The sequence below is a fragment of the Dasypus novemcinctus genome, chromosome 7 (assembly GCF_030445035.2).
Source record: "Dasypus novemcinctus isolate mDasNov1 chromosome 7, mDasNov1.1.hap2, whole genome shotgun sequence".
Lineage (NCBI taxonomy): Eukaryota > Metazoa > Chordata > Mammalia > Cingulata > Dasypodidae > Dasypus > Dasypus novemcinctus.
Genome location: NC_080679.1, coordinates 25,505,454 through 25,521,701, shown reverse-complemented (window position 1 = coordinate 25,521,701; position 16,248 = coordinate 25,505,454). Strand labels below are relative to the sequence as shown.

Below are 16,248 nucleotides of genomic sequence, written 5' to 3'. Positions count from 1 at the left end.
CTTCTATCACTGTAGTCTGTCTCCTTTCAAACTTTCTGTGCTTTTACATACATGTGTACACACACATAGAAATACATAGTTTGGCTTTGTTTTACATTACTGAGTTCATACTGTATGTAATATTTTGCATCATACCTCTTTTACCATTTCGAGATCTTTCTCTGTCACCTCATGTTATACCTCAATCTTGTATTTTTTAGGGCTTTACCTTTTTATTTTGAAATGTCAAACTTATAGAAAAATTATGAGAATACTACAAAGAATTCTTTTATACCTCTTCACTTAGATTCATCAATTGTTAGCATTTGTTACATTTGCTTTTTCATTCTCTCTCTATAAACATATGGACGTTTCATCTTTCTGAACCATTTTAGGGAAATTGCAAACTTGACTTTTTACCCGTAAACACTTAAATGTATATTTCCTAAATATAAGATTGTTCACTTGTACAACCACAATACAATTATTTAAAAAATCAGAAATTAAACATGGATATAATGCTGTTACCTAATCTACAGTCCACATTCAAATTTTGCCACTTGTTCCAGTAATGTTTTTTGCTGCAAAAAAATAAAAAATTGAAAAAAAATTTTGTTTTAAAAATTCATGAACCAGGAGCCAATCCAGTATCATGCCTTGTGTTTGTTTGTTATACCTCATTATTCTCCTTTAGTTTGGAACAGGTCCTAGCCTTTGTCTTTCATGACTGACACTTTTGAGGAGCATAGGCTAGTATTTTGTAGAATGTTCCTCAAACTGATATTTATTTTCTCATGATTAGATTCAGGTTATGCAGTTTTAGCAGGGGTACTGCATAAGTAATGTGTTCTTAGTACCAGTCTTTTAAACAACTTCATAGAGTTTCCTAATATGGAGGTGCCATGATTTAATATTTTATGACTGATTGGCTTTATGATATTTCTTATTTTTATTTTAATTATAAACTGTGCTGCAAGGTGGACATCTTTCTAGTAACTTTGTGGATACATACCATTGTTCTCCAAGAAACTTTTTCCAGGGCCTTTCCATACTGCCATCTGTACTTTTTTTTTCTAAGCTAGTGGCTGAAAAAAGATATCTGTGCCAAAGGAGTCTTTGATCTTGTAGTTATTTCTTGGTTCCTAACAGTTCATAGCCCCAGGCTGAGACTTCCTACCCTTAAACCTTATACTCTTAAGCCTCAGGACCCAGACAGTGATGATGAGTGGCAAAACCTGCTGGACACCGTTGAGCCTGTGCCCATTCAACTGAAGACCCCTCTCACCCTGCTGTGCAACCCTGACTTCTGCCAGCGCATCCAGAGTCAGCTGCAAGAGGCTGGAGGACAGGTAACAGGAAGGACTCTGTGGACAGGATTTGAGACAATTTTCACAGATGAGGCATTAAAAACATTGACTGACATAATGAGAAAGAGAAAAGTTTGTCCCTTTTCAATTCTCTTTCAGTTCATCTGCTTAGTCAAGGGGTTTGCTAATCTCTTTTACTAGAACAGAAGAGCAGGCCTCAGATTTCTCTTTCTGAAAGGGTAAGTATCCATCTAGAGCAGGGGATATCAAAGTTTTTCTGTAAGGCGCCAGATGGTAAAACTTTTAGGCTTTGCAGGCTAAGAAGCAAAAATGGAGAATATTATGTAAATACTTACAAAATTTTAACAAATTTCCACAACTTCTTTATTGATGAAATTTAAAACATAATTAAAACAATTGAGTATACAATTTTTTTGTAATATAGGTCTATTAATGAGAAGAAAGAGGTTTTTTAGGTGGATAACATTTTACTTAATTGGGGACCAAAATTAGGATCCCCTTCTATAAAGCCTTCCCTGTGTTGTGGAACACAGCAATTTCTCTTCCTGGGAACTCGATGGAATAAGTTGATGATATCTCTTCTCTTTCTCTTTTTTAAAGTTTTTGGAGTTACAGTATAATTTACATATCATAAAATTTACTCATTTTCATACAAGTCAGCGATTTTTAGAATATCAAGTTTGATTTACTAAGTTGTGAAACCGCCACCATAATCCAGTTTCAGAACATTTTCATCATGCCAGTAAGGGCCCTCATACCTATCACCATTCCTACCCACAGCCCCAGCCAACCACTAATCTGTCTCTCTTTTCTGAACATTTCATATATGTGGAATCATACAATATGTGGTCTTTTCTGTCAGGCTTCTTTCACATATCATGTTTTTAAGGTTCATCCATGTTGTAGTGTGTATCAGTACTTCATTCCTTTTTATTACTGAGTAGTATTCCATTGTATGGATATTCCACATTTGTTTATCTATTCACCAGTTCATGGACAAAGGGTTGTTTCCACTTTTTGGCTTTCATTAATAGTGCTTTTGTGGACATTCACATGCAAAGTTCTGTGTGAACATATGTTTCATTTCTCTTGAGTACATACCTAGGAGTGGAACTGCTGGATCATATAGTAAATTTATGTTTAACATTTTAAGAAACTTCCAAAGTGGCCATACCATTTCACATTTCTACTAGCAAGGTATGAGGATCCCTGTTTCTCCAAATCCTTGCCAACATTTGTTATTGTCATTGATTATGGCCCTTCTAGTGGGTGTGAAATAGTATCTCTCTTATTTAGAGTTTTGTCCTTTCATTCTCTTCCGAGTGTCTTTTGGGAAGCGGCTGTGGCTCAAGCAATTTAGCTCCCCCGTTTACCATATGGAGGACCCAGGTTCAATCCCCAGGCCTCCTGCTAAAACAAGGAAAAAAGGCATCCCAGAACTGCATGGTGCAGAGAGGCACAGGCAGGCCCCCCGACAGTGAAGCAATGCACCAAAAAGACAATGACACAACATGATAGGAAAAAAAAGGGTGTCTTTTGAAGTGCAAAGTTTTTTAATTTTGATCACATGCACTTTACTCTCTTTTTCCCTTTGTGGATCCTGATTTCAAGGAAAAGAAATCTTTTCCAAACCAAGATCTTGAATGTTTTATCCTATGGTGTTTTTTAAAAGTTCTATAGTTATAGCTCTTCTGTTTTTGAGTTAGTTTTTGTGTATGGTGTGACATAGGAGTCTAAGTTAATCTTTTTGCATGTGGATATCTAATTGTCCCAGCACTATTTGTTGAAGACTCTCCTTTCCCCTTTCTTTTTACCTTGCATCTGTCTTTTGGCACTTCACCGTCCTCATGGTGTTGGCTCACATTTTTTTGTGGGGAAATAGGGTAAGAGCTCTGCCTCTAGGGGTGACTCCCTGGGTTTGAATTCCAGCTCAGCTGTTCATTAACTATGTGATTTTTGATTATTTAACCTTTCTAGAAGCTTCCGTTTCCTCATCTATAAAATGGATAACAGGATCTACGTCATGGGATTCTTGAAAAGATGAAATAAACAAATAAATGCAAAGATTTAGAACAGTGAATGACTTTTAGAAAGCACTTATATAAATGTTATTCTTCTTTTGATTCCCCCCCCCCCCCAGTCACTGAAGAATATAAAATTGTCCCTAGCTTGTCAACATGCAGAAATAAGTGGTGGTTAAACTTTTTTTTTAAAAAAGTGATAGGCTTGGGAATGGATGTGTCTCAAACAGTTGAGTGCTTGCTTCCCACATGGGAGGTCCTGGGTTCAGTCCCCGGTGCCTCCTTAAAAAAATGTAAAACAAAAAACACACAAGCAGGGAGGCAGATTTGGCTCAACTGATAGAGTGCCCGCCTATCCCATGGGAGGTCCACGGTTCAAATCCAGGGTCTCTTGACCTGTGTGATGAGTTGGCCCACACACAGTGCTGATGTGTGCAAGGAGTGCCGTGCCATGCAGGGGTGTCCCCTGTGTAGGGGAGCCCCATGTGCAAGGAGTGTGCTCAGTAAGGAGAGCCGCCCCACACGAGAAAAAGCACAACCTGCCCAGGAGTGGTGCTGCACACACGGAGAGCTGATGCAGCAAGATGATGCAACAAAAAGAGACACAGATTCCTGGTGCCACTGACAAGAATCCATGTGGACACAGAAGAACACACAGCAGATGGACAATGGGGGGAGGGGGGCGGGGAAGGGGAGAGAAATAAATGAAAAATAAATCTTCAAAAAAATAAAACAATAAAACCAACTCAGGGGAGCTGATGTGGCTCAGTGGTTGAGTACCGGCTTCCCACATACAAGGTCCTGGGTTCAGTCCCCGGCCCTAGGACCTCAGAAAGAAAAAAAAAGAAAAAAGAAAAGTAGTAGGGCTGAATTTGGCCTGCAGGCCACAGTTTTTTGACCTTTGCCTAGAGTTAAATAATACTGCTTTGTCTATCTGATGTAAAATGACAGTGTTTTTTTTGTTGTTGTTTGTTTTTTAGGTACTGATGATTGAACCCAGGACCTTGTGTGTGGGAAGCAGGCACTCAACCACTGAGCCACATAGGCTCCCCTGAGTTGGTTTTGTTTGTTTGTTGTTTGTTTTTATTGTTTTTAGGAAGCACTGGAACTAAGCCTGGGACCACCCATGTGAGAAGCAGGCACTCAAATGCTTGAGCCATATCCGCTCCCTGTTTCCATTGTTTTTAGTTTGTGACTTTTTTTTTTAAGGGTAGGACTTTGAGAAGGGTACTGGGTTTGACAGAGATCCTGAGAGGATGTACTCGTCCCCCTTGGTCACTATCATTACATTTTTTTCAAGTGTACTGAGGATTGAACCCAGGACCTTGTACATGGGAAGCAGGCGCTCAACCACTGAGCTGCCTCCACTCCCCTGTCATTTACATTTTTAGGTGACACTTTTTCTTGGGGTTTTAGACTTTCAACAAAAGGAATGACATTTAGTCTGCTTTGCCAACTCCCTGTGGATACTTGGTATGTGTGACTCTCCTCCTTTTCCCTTTGGTGATAATTATCCCTGTCTCTTCCCTTCATGCCACCCAGATCCTGAAAGGCATCCTAGAGGGTGCTTCCCTCATCCTCCCTGCGCTCCGGGTCCTCAGCAGTCTTCTGTCCAGCTGCAGTGACTATGTTCCCTTGTATTCCTTCTGCCGTGAGGCAGGGTTGCCTGGGCTGCTACTCAGCCTCCTCAAGCACAGCCAGGAGAGCAACAGCATCCAGCAGGTGAGTGCTAGGCCAAGGCCCTCTAAAGGCTGACCAAAGTTTCCTCTCTGGCTTTTTCTCTTTCTGATTGCCATCTCTGTTTGGTCTAGCTGCTTTTTTCCCCCTTCCTCCTCTCTCTAGTTAGTATTACAGGAACTAAAAACTTTTAATGCTTTCTGGGGCCAGGCAGATAATGTCAGCCAGTGAGGTAGACTATGTGTGTGACTATATGGAGTAGTGGGGAGTATGATAAGCCAAAGTACACTTGCCCACTCTAACTGGGGCAGCCTCACTCCAGCTCCAGCCATGATTGCCATGTGGAAATGTGGGCCCAGTGTTGTCACATCTTCCTGTTTTCCACGAGAAGCTAGAGATCCAGATTTTAGTCCCAATTTTGAAAGCACTGTGCTTTGAAATGGTAAGTTTTAGGCTTTATTGATCTGGTCTTACAGAGTTGGGGATTGAAATTCAGTGATTCACTAATTTAGATGGTCACTAACTTGTTAATGGTCATAGAGGCAGTAAGTAGCAAGATTGAGACTCTTATGTGTTTTAGGCTAAACCTCTACTTCCCTATGCTGTTCTTTCTATAGCTGAGCTGAGAAGGCAGAGCAGGCCTTAGAGAGTCAGAATAAAGAAATGTTTAATGGGGCCTAGGCGGAAGCTGATGAGTATTAGTTTTGGGTGTTTTTAATGAATTTAGACAAAGAATATGAGCTATTTTGAAAATAGAGCCAGAAAGCCTCCTAAACTCCAAATGTTATGCAAGCCAAACATGACACATTTTCAGGTTGTTTATACCCCATCAGCTGATTCTTTGTTACCCCTGTCTTTTCTTTCTCCCCCTTTCCCTTGCTCCTTTCTATTTGGTCCTCTTGACTGGGTCTCCCTACACCTTTTTTTTTAATTATTGTTTTTTCTGTTCTTTAGCTCCATTCTCTGCAACTGTTTGCCTTACTCTCTCTCTCCCTTCTTCCTGGCAGCAATCTTGGTATGGAGCCTTCTTGCGGGATCTAATGGCTGTGATTCAGGCCTACTTTGCCTGCACCTTTAATCTGGAGAGGAGCCAGACAAATGACAGGTGGGATTAGAGGCAGTTTTTACTCTGCTGGCAGTTTGGCTCCAATTTTTTCCTCTTCCTTGAGGATTAGGTTAAGAGAGAAGAAGCTATGATATGTGACAGATTAGGGATCATTAGATGTGTGACCCCTCAGAGTCTAGCTGGTCCTCATAAGGTCCCTGTGATATCTCCATCTTTGTCCCAGAGCTTTCAGATTCTAAGAGTTAATAGCAGCAACCATGGCCCTAAATGAAAGGGTCAAGATGTGAGTAGTTTAGGGAAAATGGCAAAGAAGGGCTTGCTGGGTGTGTGTACATGACTGTGTGGGTTTAGTGGGATTGGGAGCAGTCTGATGTGTTCCTTCACAGGGATTCTCCCACCTGCCCAAAATTTACCCATTCACCACTTCTTGGCTTTTTTTAGAGAGTTGAGAATGGCTTTAAATAGAGAGTTGAAAGGAACCATGGGCTCATTTTTTCCCAGCCTGCAAGTGTTTCAGGAGGCTGCCAACCTCTTTCTGGACCTGCTGGGGAAACTGCTGGCCCAAGCTGATGACTCTGAGCAGACTTTGCGGAGGGACAGCCTTATGGTAATTTGCTCCCACTTCCAGCTTCCTATATCTTCTGTCTTTCCCTGTTTCTCCCATCCCCATCCTTCTAACTACATAGGGTCAGATTAACACAACAAAAACTTGTTAACACAACAAAAATTTGTTGAGTGTTCACTATGTGCCACATACCACATGAGTAAGAAAAAGTCCCTGTCTTCAGGTGACTTGGGGTAGACTAGTAGGAGAGACATTCCATGTTGAAGGACAACCTGCTATGAAAAGTATATTCAAGCTTTGTATAAAATACACAAGTACCACTGAAGAACACGTGATTAATGCTACTTGGATGTTCATAAAGAAATCTTGAAGAAGGAAATTTTATCTGCTGGGATTTAAAGAATTCATGGAAGTTTGTCAGGTATTTGAGGCCTGAGGGTAAGGAGGACATGCCAGGCAGAAAGAGCAACATATAGAAAAACCGAGAAACATTGGTACTGTGGCCTATTCAGGGAACCACAAATAGAAATTTTTTTTTGGTGTTTTTTTTTTTAATGTTTTTATTACAGAAGTTGTGAACTTTCAAAACAATCGTGCACATGTGTAGAATTACCATACAACCAACATACCATACCCTTCACCAACATACCACACTGTTGTGGAACATTTGTTACAGATCATGAGATAGTATTATGAGACTATTACCACTAACTATGGTCCATAGTATACATTTGGCATATTTTTTCCTTACCTCCCTAATTATTTCTTCCTGATGAGACTTAAAACCATCTAGTACTCTCCAACCTTGTTTGTCCTAAGGTCTAGTAAACTATATGGATTCTCTCCCATGGAGTCTGAAGCAGAAGCACAGGGAAATAGATGATGAGGTTCTAGCTGATCTCAGGGGAGGCAACTAGAGAGGAACACGTGCATGGAAGCAAACAATTGCCCAGTCAGTTTTCAGACTGGTAACTGGGAACAAAGATATGGATTACATTTCTGCCTTCTGCTAGCAGTCCATTCAGACTTTTCTATTCCAAGAGATTTTAATACTCATTACCCTTTCAAGTCAGGAAACTCTTAATGTCTAACATAAATCTTGGCCAGCAGTGACTCATGTTATTGACCAACATTTCTCAAACATCATTGTGCATTGAGTAGCATGGAGAGTTTGGGATAAATGCACCACCTCTTGCAATTCTGAATCAGTCAGGTTGGGTTGGGAGAGACTCAGGAATCCCCAGGAATTCTTATACGTATAGTCTACAGATACCACTTAGAGAAACACCATCTAGGGAGTCAGAGAATGGAAGGATTGACACCTCAAATTCCTGTCCTTGAAACATGAAGGCAGTTACAATGCACTTTCTGGGCAAGGAATGCTAAAACTAGACAGCTGTTCCACCTGGGTTTTTATTCTCCTTTGTCAGGATCTTGGGGGATTCTTGCTACGTACACTAAACCCAGTCAGTTTTCCATGCCCTGATGTTCATCCTGCCCTTGTCCCTTGCAGTGTTTTACTGTTCTGTGTGAAGCCATGGACGGGAACAGCCAGGCCAACTCCAAAGCCTTTTACTCCAGCCTGCTGACTACGCAGCGGGCTGTACTGGATGGGCTCCTTCATGGCTTGACAGTTCCACAGCTCCCTTTCCACACGCCTCCAGGTAACTAGGGTGGGGAGGGGAGGTTCCTTTGACTTGTTCATTGTATCTATCTGCTCTTTTTACTGACAGGACCTAGAATAGTGCCTGACATTTAGTGGGTCTTCATTAAATAGCTGTGTACTGAAAGAATGAATAGAGATCTGAGAAGAACAGCCAAACTCCACCCTGCCTTCCTTGCCTCTCTCTGTAGGAGCCCCTCAAGTGAGCCAGCCACTGCGGGAACAGAATGAGGATTTACCTGGAGCCATTTCCTCTGCCCTGGCAGCCATGTGCACTGCTCCTGTGGGGCTGCCTGGCTGCTGGGAAGCCAAGGAGCAGGTCTGAGCTGTAATCTCCTGCCCTTCTCATTCCTGCTGTCAGGAGGTCTGGCCCCAGCTTCTCAGAAAGTCAGAAAAACATAAGCTTTTTGGGTCTTCATTTTATGCATCCCTTTACTCAGTGTTTCCAGAAACAGATGCTCCCACCCTAAGTCTGGGCCATTTGTAAAACATACTAGTTAGAATCCCAGAGCCCTTGGCCAGCTGGTGAGGGAGAGAGAGTTCAGTGATAAACTGCCTGTGTGGTAGGGAAGCTGGTCTGAAGCTGGCAGTGAAACTTCCTAAAGGGCTTTCCCCCCTCTCCATACCCTGTTGGCCAGCATCACTTTCCTCTGAACGTGCCCAGAGGTATAATTGTCCATGAAGACTGGAACTAGAATGGGGTCTGAGGTTCCTGGGCAATAGTGGCTAGTAAGGATTTGAAAGTACTTTAATGGACATTTGGACCTGTGAGAGAAATAGGATTGGCTTAACGGGGATAGGATTAAGTCTTCAGGTGTGTCCCTATAGGTCTCTCGGCATTTGGCATATCAATTGACTGAAGACAGCAACCAGCTGCGGCCATCCATCATCTCAGGCCTGCAGCATCCTATCCTCTGCCTGCACCTTCTCAAGGTACTGCCTGCCCATAACTCCTGGCACTTCAGATTTCTTTTTTTAACATCCAGGACTTCTAACAAGAGAAAGAGTGAGAGCCAGAGAGAGAGAAAGTGTGGGCAACCAAGTGAGACAGATTGCAAGACCCCTTTGGAGGACTCCTTTCTGCTTTTAAATTTCTCCTCTAACTGAAATGGCCCCACTGTTAGACAGTTCTCAGCTGACTGAGAAATATCCCTATCTCACTGGCTTACAGCAGGAGGCAAAAGTGGCCTGAACTCCTCTATTACTCCTAAGTGATCAGATACGAGATCTGTTGAGAGGCTAGTCTGCCTTTCAGTTGAGCCTTCCCTCTAGAAGCCCAGGGGTTGCTCTGCTTCACCTCCTTCTTTTTCCTTTAGGTTCTCTATTCCTGCTGCTACGTCAGCGAGAGCTTGTGCCGTCTTCTAGGGCAAGAGCCCCTGGCCCTGGAGTCACTGTTGATGTTGGTCCAGGGCAAGGTAGGCCAGCAACACAGGTGGGCATCTCGTGGTAGGCCCACCATCTCAACCAGAGGTGGCCCTGATATTTTAGATTTCTTTTATAGGTGAAAGTAGTGGATTGGGAAGAGTCAACTGAAGTGACACTCTACCTCCTCTCCCTTCTTGTCCTTCGACTCCAAGAGCTGCCTTCTGGGTGAGTCATAAAGTAGGGTCTCTCCACTGAAATCCTCAACCCACGTATCTAACTGTGACATAAATATGGAGGAATGACACTCTACAGCCTATCCTTAGGTGGGATTGGGATGGAGAAAGTGAAGGTTTCTCTAAAAGAACAGACTTAGATTCCCACCACTTTGTGCCTTAGAGGTAGCCATGCAGCCTAGGTGAAGAGTGTGGTCCAAGGGTGAGGGAAGACCACTTGCCACCCTCTTTTAATACTACTGTATCCTTGGATTTATCTCCTTATTCCAGGATGGAGAAGCTAGGCAGTGAGATTGCAGCTCTCTTTACCCATTCACACGTTGTGTCTCTTGTGGTGAGTTTTCCACTGTCACTCTCTTCCCCTTTTCACCCTGTCATCCAACTTTTGGGAGTGGGGGAGTCCCATTCACAACTGTTTTGGGAGGCATTCTCTAGACTGGGACAGACACATAAATCCTCTCTCTGCTTGTGGAAAACATTCAGATTCAGACATTCCTTCTCTTTCTCCCTCTCTCCCCTAGAGTGCAGCAGCCTGTCTATTGGGACAGCTTGGTCAGCAAGGGGTGACCTTTGACTTTCAGCCCACGGAATGGATAGCTGCAGCTACACATGCCCTGTCTGCCCCTGCAGAGGTGAGATCTGCTGGGGAAGGAACAGACACGTTTTCTCTGAGTCAAATACTAGGACTGCATCCAGGCGGGGAAAGACCGAAATAACAGCAAGCCGAGAATAAACCTAAGTGGTAAAGGAATGAAAAAGTCCTTCTCTTTCCATCCTTTGTCCCTGGAAGTAGGTCTTTCTAAGGTCATGAATTTTAACATTCAGGGCTTGTAAAGAGAGAGGGAGGGTCAGAGTGGCTAACCGGCGAACATACGGAAAGACCAAGAGACACCTGAGTTCTCTGAGGAGCGAGATTTCCCTGCCTATTTTAGTCCCCTCCTCTGGAAGCTTATGCTCATTAGTGTTAAAGCCCTTCCAAATGCTTAATCTCTTCCCCTCTACTACAGTTTGCACTCTGCTTTCCCCATTTTTTTCTCTCTAGTTGATGGAAAAAGTGCCTGACATCTTGTGAATTCCTCAGGAATTCTCAGTCCATTATGTAGCTTCCTTTCTGCTTCCTCCATTTTCAGGCCCTTTCCCCTCTACCTTTGGACCCTTGGGAACCCACTGTTTTCCTCATTTTGTTGAAAGACTGATAGATTTCATATTCCAATTATTGTCATGCCTTATGGAGGTAGAAATCTTTATAATTTATAAAGCACCTTCACATAGGGTATCCCACAGTGTACTTGAACTATAGACAAATGAAATGTAATAAAGCTCATCTGCATTTTCTAGATGAAGTTGAACTTCAGAGAGGTCATTCAAGTAAGTAGTGATGGCACTAACATTCATCGAGGAGCCAAAGTTAGAGACATTGGAGTTATCATGGACTCCTCCCTCTTCCCTGTTATTCCCCCATCCCAGTGGTTCCCCAGGTTCCATATGTGCCACCTTCCTGTGGTCTCAAATCCATTCCTTCCATGGCATCATCACTGGCCTGCCTTAGTTTATCCATATATCCTCTCTCTCCTGGGCTTCGGCCCTTGCTTGGTAATGGATCTCCTGCCTCTAGTGTCTCTCTCCTTCCTTCTCTTCACTGTCACCAGAGTGAGCTTTCTTATAGGCAAATTGGCTTGTTTGCTCAACCAATAATTATTGCACACATAAATATGTGTTGAGATGTAGGCTCTATGCTAGTCTCTGAGGGTATAGCAGTGAATAAAAGAGATAAAAAAATCTTGTCCATATGTAGTTTATTTTAGTCCTATGTAAGTCCTCAATGGCTTCATCAAATGAATAGGCAGGAATCAAGACTCCTAAGCCCAGAAGAATTCTTGCCACTACACAGGCCTGTGAGGCAGCCTCATCCCTCTCAGGCAACTTCATCCTTCCTGCCCCTCTGACAGGTGCGGCTGACTCCACCAGGTGGCTGTGGGTTCTATGATGGCCTCCTCATCCTTCTGCTGCATCTCCTCACCCAGGTACATGGGCATCCTAGGAGGAATGGAAAGTTAAGGAGAGAGACAGGGCATTTTAGAGAGCCACTAGACAATAGAAATGAAGAAACAGACATATACATGGGTTGAGAGGTTAGGGGGTTAAGGTATGATAAGAAAGAAAGAAAACAATAGAGAAATTCTAGATGGGAAAAAAGAAGGAATTGTTTCTGGGACCCCATTTCCTCGTAGGTCAGGGAAAGGAATGGAAAAAGGACTCCTGCCTTCTACCTCCCTACCCCACCCTCTTCTAACTTTGTCTTCAGCAGGGGAAGGCTAGCTTGATAAGGGATGTGGCTAGCTCAGAAATGTGGACCATTCTGTGGCACCGCTTCTCCATGGCCCTGAGGCTACCCGAGGAGGTATCTACACAGGAAGAAGAACTGTCCTCATCCAGTCCACAAAGTTCAGAGCCAGACTGGACACTGATCTCACCCCAAGGTATCTTTTAATCAGCATGGCCTCTTTTGTGGGGCTAGTATATTGATCCCTCTTCAAGAGGAGGCAGGATAGAGGAGGCAGGGTTAGCCCATAGTGATTACTGCTGCTGCTGCTGCCTGAAGAGAGGATGGCAGAGTCTATGCTAGAGCTGCTCAGGGAATAGAAAGGGGCTGAGTAGGTGGTATCCTTGTGAGCCATGGGAGAGCGAGGGGGCATCTGGTTTTCTTGCCTACTCTGCTAGTTCCCTATTCTTGGTGTTTTTAGGCATGGCAGCCCTGCTGAGTCTGGCTGTGGTCACCTTCACCCAGGAGCCTCAGTTATGCCTGAGCCACCTGTCCCAGCATGGCAGTATCCTCATGTCCACCCTGAAGCACCTGCTTTCCCCCAGATTCCTACATCTGCTGGGCCAGGCGTGAGTTTGAACTAGAAGGAGGGAGAATGGAAGATCCAGGAAATCCACAGTAGGGGATGGGAAAGGGAAGGCAGGAGAGAAATAGCTCACAGCAGGAGCTGTGAGACTAGAAATGGGATAAAGACTACGTGGGAACTTGAAAAGATTTGCTGAGATTGGGAAAGTAGAGCAAGGGAAGGGAATTTGAGAAGAGGGAGGGAAACATTTTGAAGGGTGAATGAGCAAGACCAAGCATATCCTTCTATACCCCTCTCTCTAGGCCTCATGGGTCTGAGTTTCTCCCGGCTGTGGTACTCTCTGTCTGCCAGCTCCTTTGCTTCCCTTTTGCCCTGGATGTTGATGCTGACCTCCTTGTAGGTATCTTGGCTGACCTCAGGGATTCAGAGGTTGCAGCCCACCTGCTGCAGGTACTTGGGAAGCTACCCAGGCATGAAGGTGGGAGAGGAACATGGCCATTCTTTTGTACTCTAATTCACTCCCTGACAATTCTAGGGCTCTCCTAGAACCCCTGTAAGAGTGGCACATCTGGCTTCATCTAGATTGGAGTCAAGAAAATGTTAAGCTTGACTGGAAATATATGGAGTAGTACCTCCTTCTCCCTGTCAGTCCCTTATCTGAACTCTGCTGGAGCTCAGTGGAGAGGGCATCTTAGTCTAGGGACTGGACTCTACTCCATGACCAGGAATCATCTCTGGCATTTTTTGGCATTAAGCAGTGAATCTTTGAAGGCAGAGAGACTGAGTTCTTATAGTACAAGAAACGGGCTTGGAAAGGACCTGCTCTCTTGAACTCCACATGGTGTCTCATTTGGGTTGCTGGCGCAGGAGGAGGGCAGTTCTTCTAGCTCTCTGTATTATTTCTCACCAAAGCTTGACTTTTTTCTCTCCCAGTTTCTGAGCTCCTAGCTACCTAACTGCAGTGTGGCTGCAACTCTCTTTATTCCTTTTACCCCTACCCCCCATTTTCCCAGGTCTGTTGCCATCATCTTCTTTTGCCACAAGTTGAGCTGCCCATCAGCCTCCTCACACACCTGGGACTGACAGATCCCACCTCTCTCAGCCAGTTTGTGAGCACAGTGGCTGCCTCGCCTAGCACCAGCATCTCATTCCTCTCAGTTGCCCTCCTGGGTGACCAGCCACTGCTAACCTCTGACCTTCTCACCCTGCTGGCTCACACAGCCCGAGTACTGTCTCCCAGCCACTTGTCCTTTATCCAGGAGCTCCTGGCTGGCTCCGATGAATCCTATCGGCCCCTCCGCTGCCTCCTGGGCCACCCAGAAAACTGTGTGCGGGCCCGCACTTATGGGCTCCTGGGACACTTGCTCCAACACAGCATGGCCCTGCGTGGGGCACTGCAGAGCCAGCCTGGACTGCTTAACCTCCTGCTGCTGGGGCTTGGCGACAAGGACCCTGCCGTGCGGCGCAGTGCCAGCTTTGCTGTGGGCAATGCAGCCTACCAAGCTGGACCTCTGGGACCTGCCCTGGCAGCTGCAGTGCCCAGTATGACCCAGCTGCTTGAAGATCCTCAGGCTGGTATCCGGCGCAATGCTGCATCAGCCCTGGGAAACTTGGGGCCTGAGGGACTAGGGGAGGAGCTGCTACAGTGCCAAGTACCCCAGCGGCTACTTGAGATGGCATGTGGAGACCCCCAGCCAAATGTGAAGGAGGCCGCCCTCATTGCCCTCCGGAGCCTCAGGCAGGAGCCCTGCATCCATCAGGTACACCCCAGCCATGATGATCAGGGTCCCTATAGTTCCTGACTTTTCTCTGAGGTAGTCTTTAAGGAATTGGGACAGCCAGAAATTCAAGCTTGTTTCTCCCTGGGAGCAGAAAGTGCAGGGCAGAGTTTTAAGAGTTGAGTTTTTCCATTACCATCTCCTACTCTGAAGAAGGGAAGGGAACTGGAAGAGGGCTCCCTTGGATTGAGAATTGCATGGGATTTCAAGGACCTCTGTTTTCCATTCTAGAAGCTATGTGGGAGGGAGATGGGGCAGACTAAGAGATGTTGAGATTAGAGTGGGGTTTCATTCAGGGGCCATGTAGGTGATTACTATCTTTTTTTTTTTTTTGGCACTTAACCATGTGAAAAGTACCATGCTAAGCATTTTACCTTTACTATCTGGTTTAAGCTATATTATCCTCATTTAACAGGCAAGGAAACTCAGGCACAAAGAATTTAATAACTTGCCCAAGTTACAAAATTAGTCTGGGCCCAGAGCCCATTCTCTTAACCATACTTTATTCTGCCTCTTCTGCTCAATTTTCAGTTCTTATTGAACCCAGTGGAAATCACAAACCTACTAATGATAAGACTAAAACCCCAAATTATATTCTCATTGTGTTTCCATTGGGTGGTTCATATAGAACAGAAATTTTGGTGGGATGGTTGATATGAATTCCTGGCCATCCATATGAGCAAATAAGAAAAGGGGTCCCACTGGTCTGGACCTGAGGCTTGGAATTAGACCTTAAGGCTCACTCCTACTGCTGCCTTCATAACCTTTTTTGGGGAGCAAGTGCATGGATCCCTTTGTGCCTTGGTTTTATCGTCTGTAAAAGAGAATGTAAGTAGGCCTCTGGTCCTAATGATTTCTGTCTGTCACACAATTTCTTCTTAGTCCTTGAGTCCATTTCCTTTTTCTTCCTTTTCTGGACTGGGAATTGATGGGTCAAATGAGATTCCTCTGCCTTTGCCCCAGACACTACCATTTCTGAGCCTCATGTCCTGTCTTGTCATCTACTCTTTATCCCACAGGTGCTGGTGTCCCTGGGTGCCAGTGAGAAATTAGCCCTACTCGCTCTGGGAAACCAGTTACTACCGCACAGTGGCAGCGGTCCCAGGCCTGCCTCTGCCAAACACTGCAGGAAACTCATTTACCTCCTGAGGCCAACCCACAGCATGTGATCACAGATTTCTGGGATTTAAGCCTCCAACCTTCCTTACCCTATCATTGCCAATTCTTCCTTTTTCTACTACACAAGCCGCCAACTCTACCAAGAGCTAAAGAGACTTAACTGAGAAATCAACTGAGAATGAGAACCTCAAAGAGATTTAGACATAAAAGCTCTTTGCTTCTCCCGGATTCAGGATGATTTCAACCAGTAAACTTCATTGCTGAAGAAGATTCCTTTCTTCTCAATATCCAGGGGACTTTTCTCCCAGGAATGTGCCTTTAACCCCAGGAACTTGCCACCCAGACCTTAGGGATATACCTTCTGCCTGAGAGAGTTCTTCCTTCCTGAAGGTCCTGTAATCTTCCCAGAAAGTTCTTGCTTTAGGTTCACTGGCCCCAGGAGAGTGTTTCAGCTCTAGGCTATGGGAATAAATGCCACCAGTCCCTGTTGTTGAGGGGGTCCCCAGCCCTTAGCCCACATCATTCTCTTCCATGAGTGGAATTTATCTTTTTGTTTTTGTAGTTCTGTTTGTAAACTCTTTTAATAAAAGATGTGCTTTGCCCTA

At 44.5% G+C, this 16,248-nt stretch overlaps 1 protein-coding gene across 13 annotated transcripts in view; it reads left to right on the top strand.

The window, feature by feature from the left end:
• Positions 1 to 16,248, top strand: part of STK36 (serine/threonine kinase 36) — a 22,604-nt gene extending 6,356 nt beyond the window's left edge. For 11 of the 13 annotated variants that reach the window (XM_058300112.2, XM_012529454.4, XM_071216120.1 and 8 more), the window contains 17 exons: positions 1,179 to 1,328; positions 4,871 to 5,050; positions 6,013 to 6,110; positions 6,573 to 6,678; positions 8,150 to 8,300; positions 8,491 to 8,618; positions 9,128 to 9,232; positions 9,616 to 9,714; positions 9,801 to 9,889; positions 10,168 to 10,231; positions 10,419 to 10,529; positions 11,847 to 11,921; positions 12,203 to 12,377; positions 12,642 to 12,789; positions 13,049 to 13,196; positions 13,760 to 14,506; positions 15,544 to 16,248. In XM_058300112.2, coding sequence (XP_058156095.1) covers positions 1,179 to 1,328; positions 4,871 to 5,050; positions 6,013 to 6,110; positions 6,573 to 6,678; positions 8,150 to 8,300; positions 8,491 to 8,618; positions 9,128 to 9,232; positions 9,616 to 9,714; positions 9,801 to 9,889; positions 10,168 to 10,231; positions 10,419 to 10,529; positions 11,847 to 11,921; positions 12,203 to 12,377; positions 12,642 to 12,789; positions 13,049 to 13,196; positions 13,760 to 14,506; positions 15,544 to 15,693 — 2,724 coding nt within the window. In that variant the 3' untranslated portion in view covers positions 15,694 to 16,248. The remainder of the gene's footprint in view (positions 1 to 1,178; positions 1,329 to 4,870; positions 5,051 to 6,012; positions 6,111 to 6,572; positions 6,679 to 8,149; positions 8,301 to 8,490; positions 8,619 to 9,127; positions 9,233 to 9,615; positions 9,715 to 9,800; positions 9,890 to 10,167; positions 10,232 to 10,418; positions 10,530 to 11,846; positions 11,922 to 12,202; positions 12,378 to 12,641; positions 12,790 to 13,048; positions 13,197 to 13,759; positions 14,507 to 15,543) is intronic. The other 2 variants (XM_058300114.2, XM_004469551.5) reach the window with 1 other exon arrangement.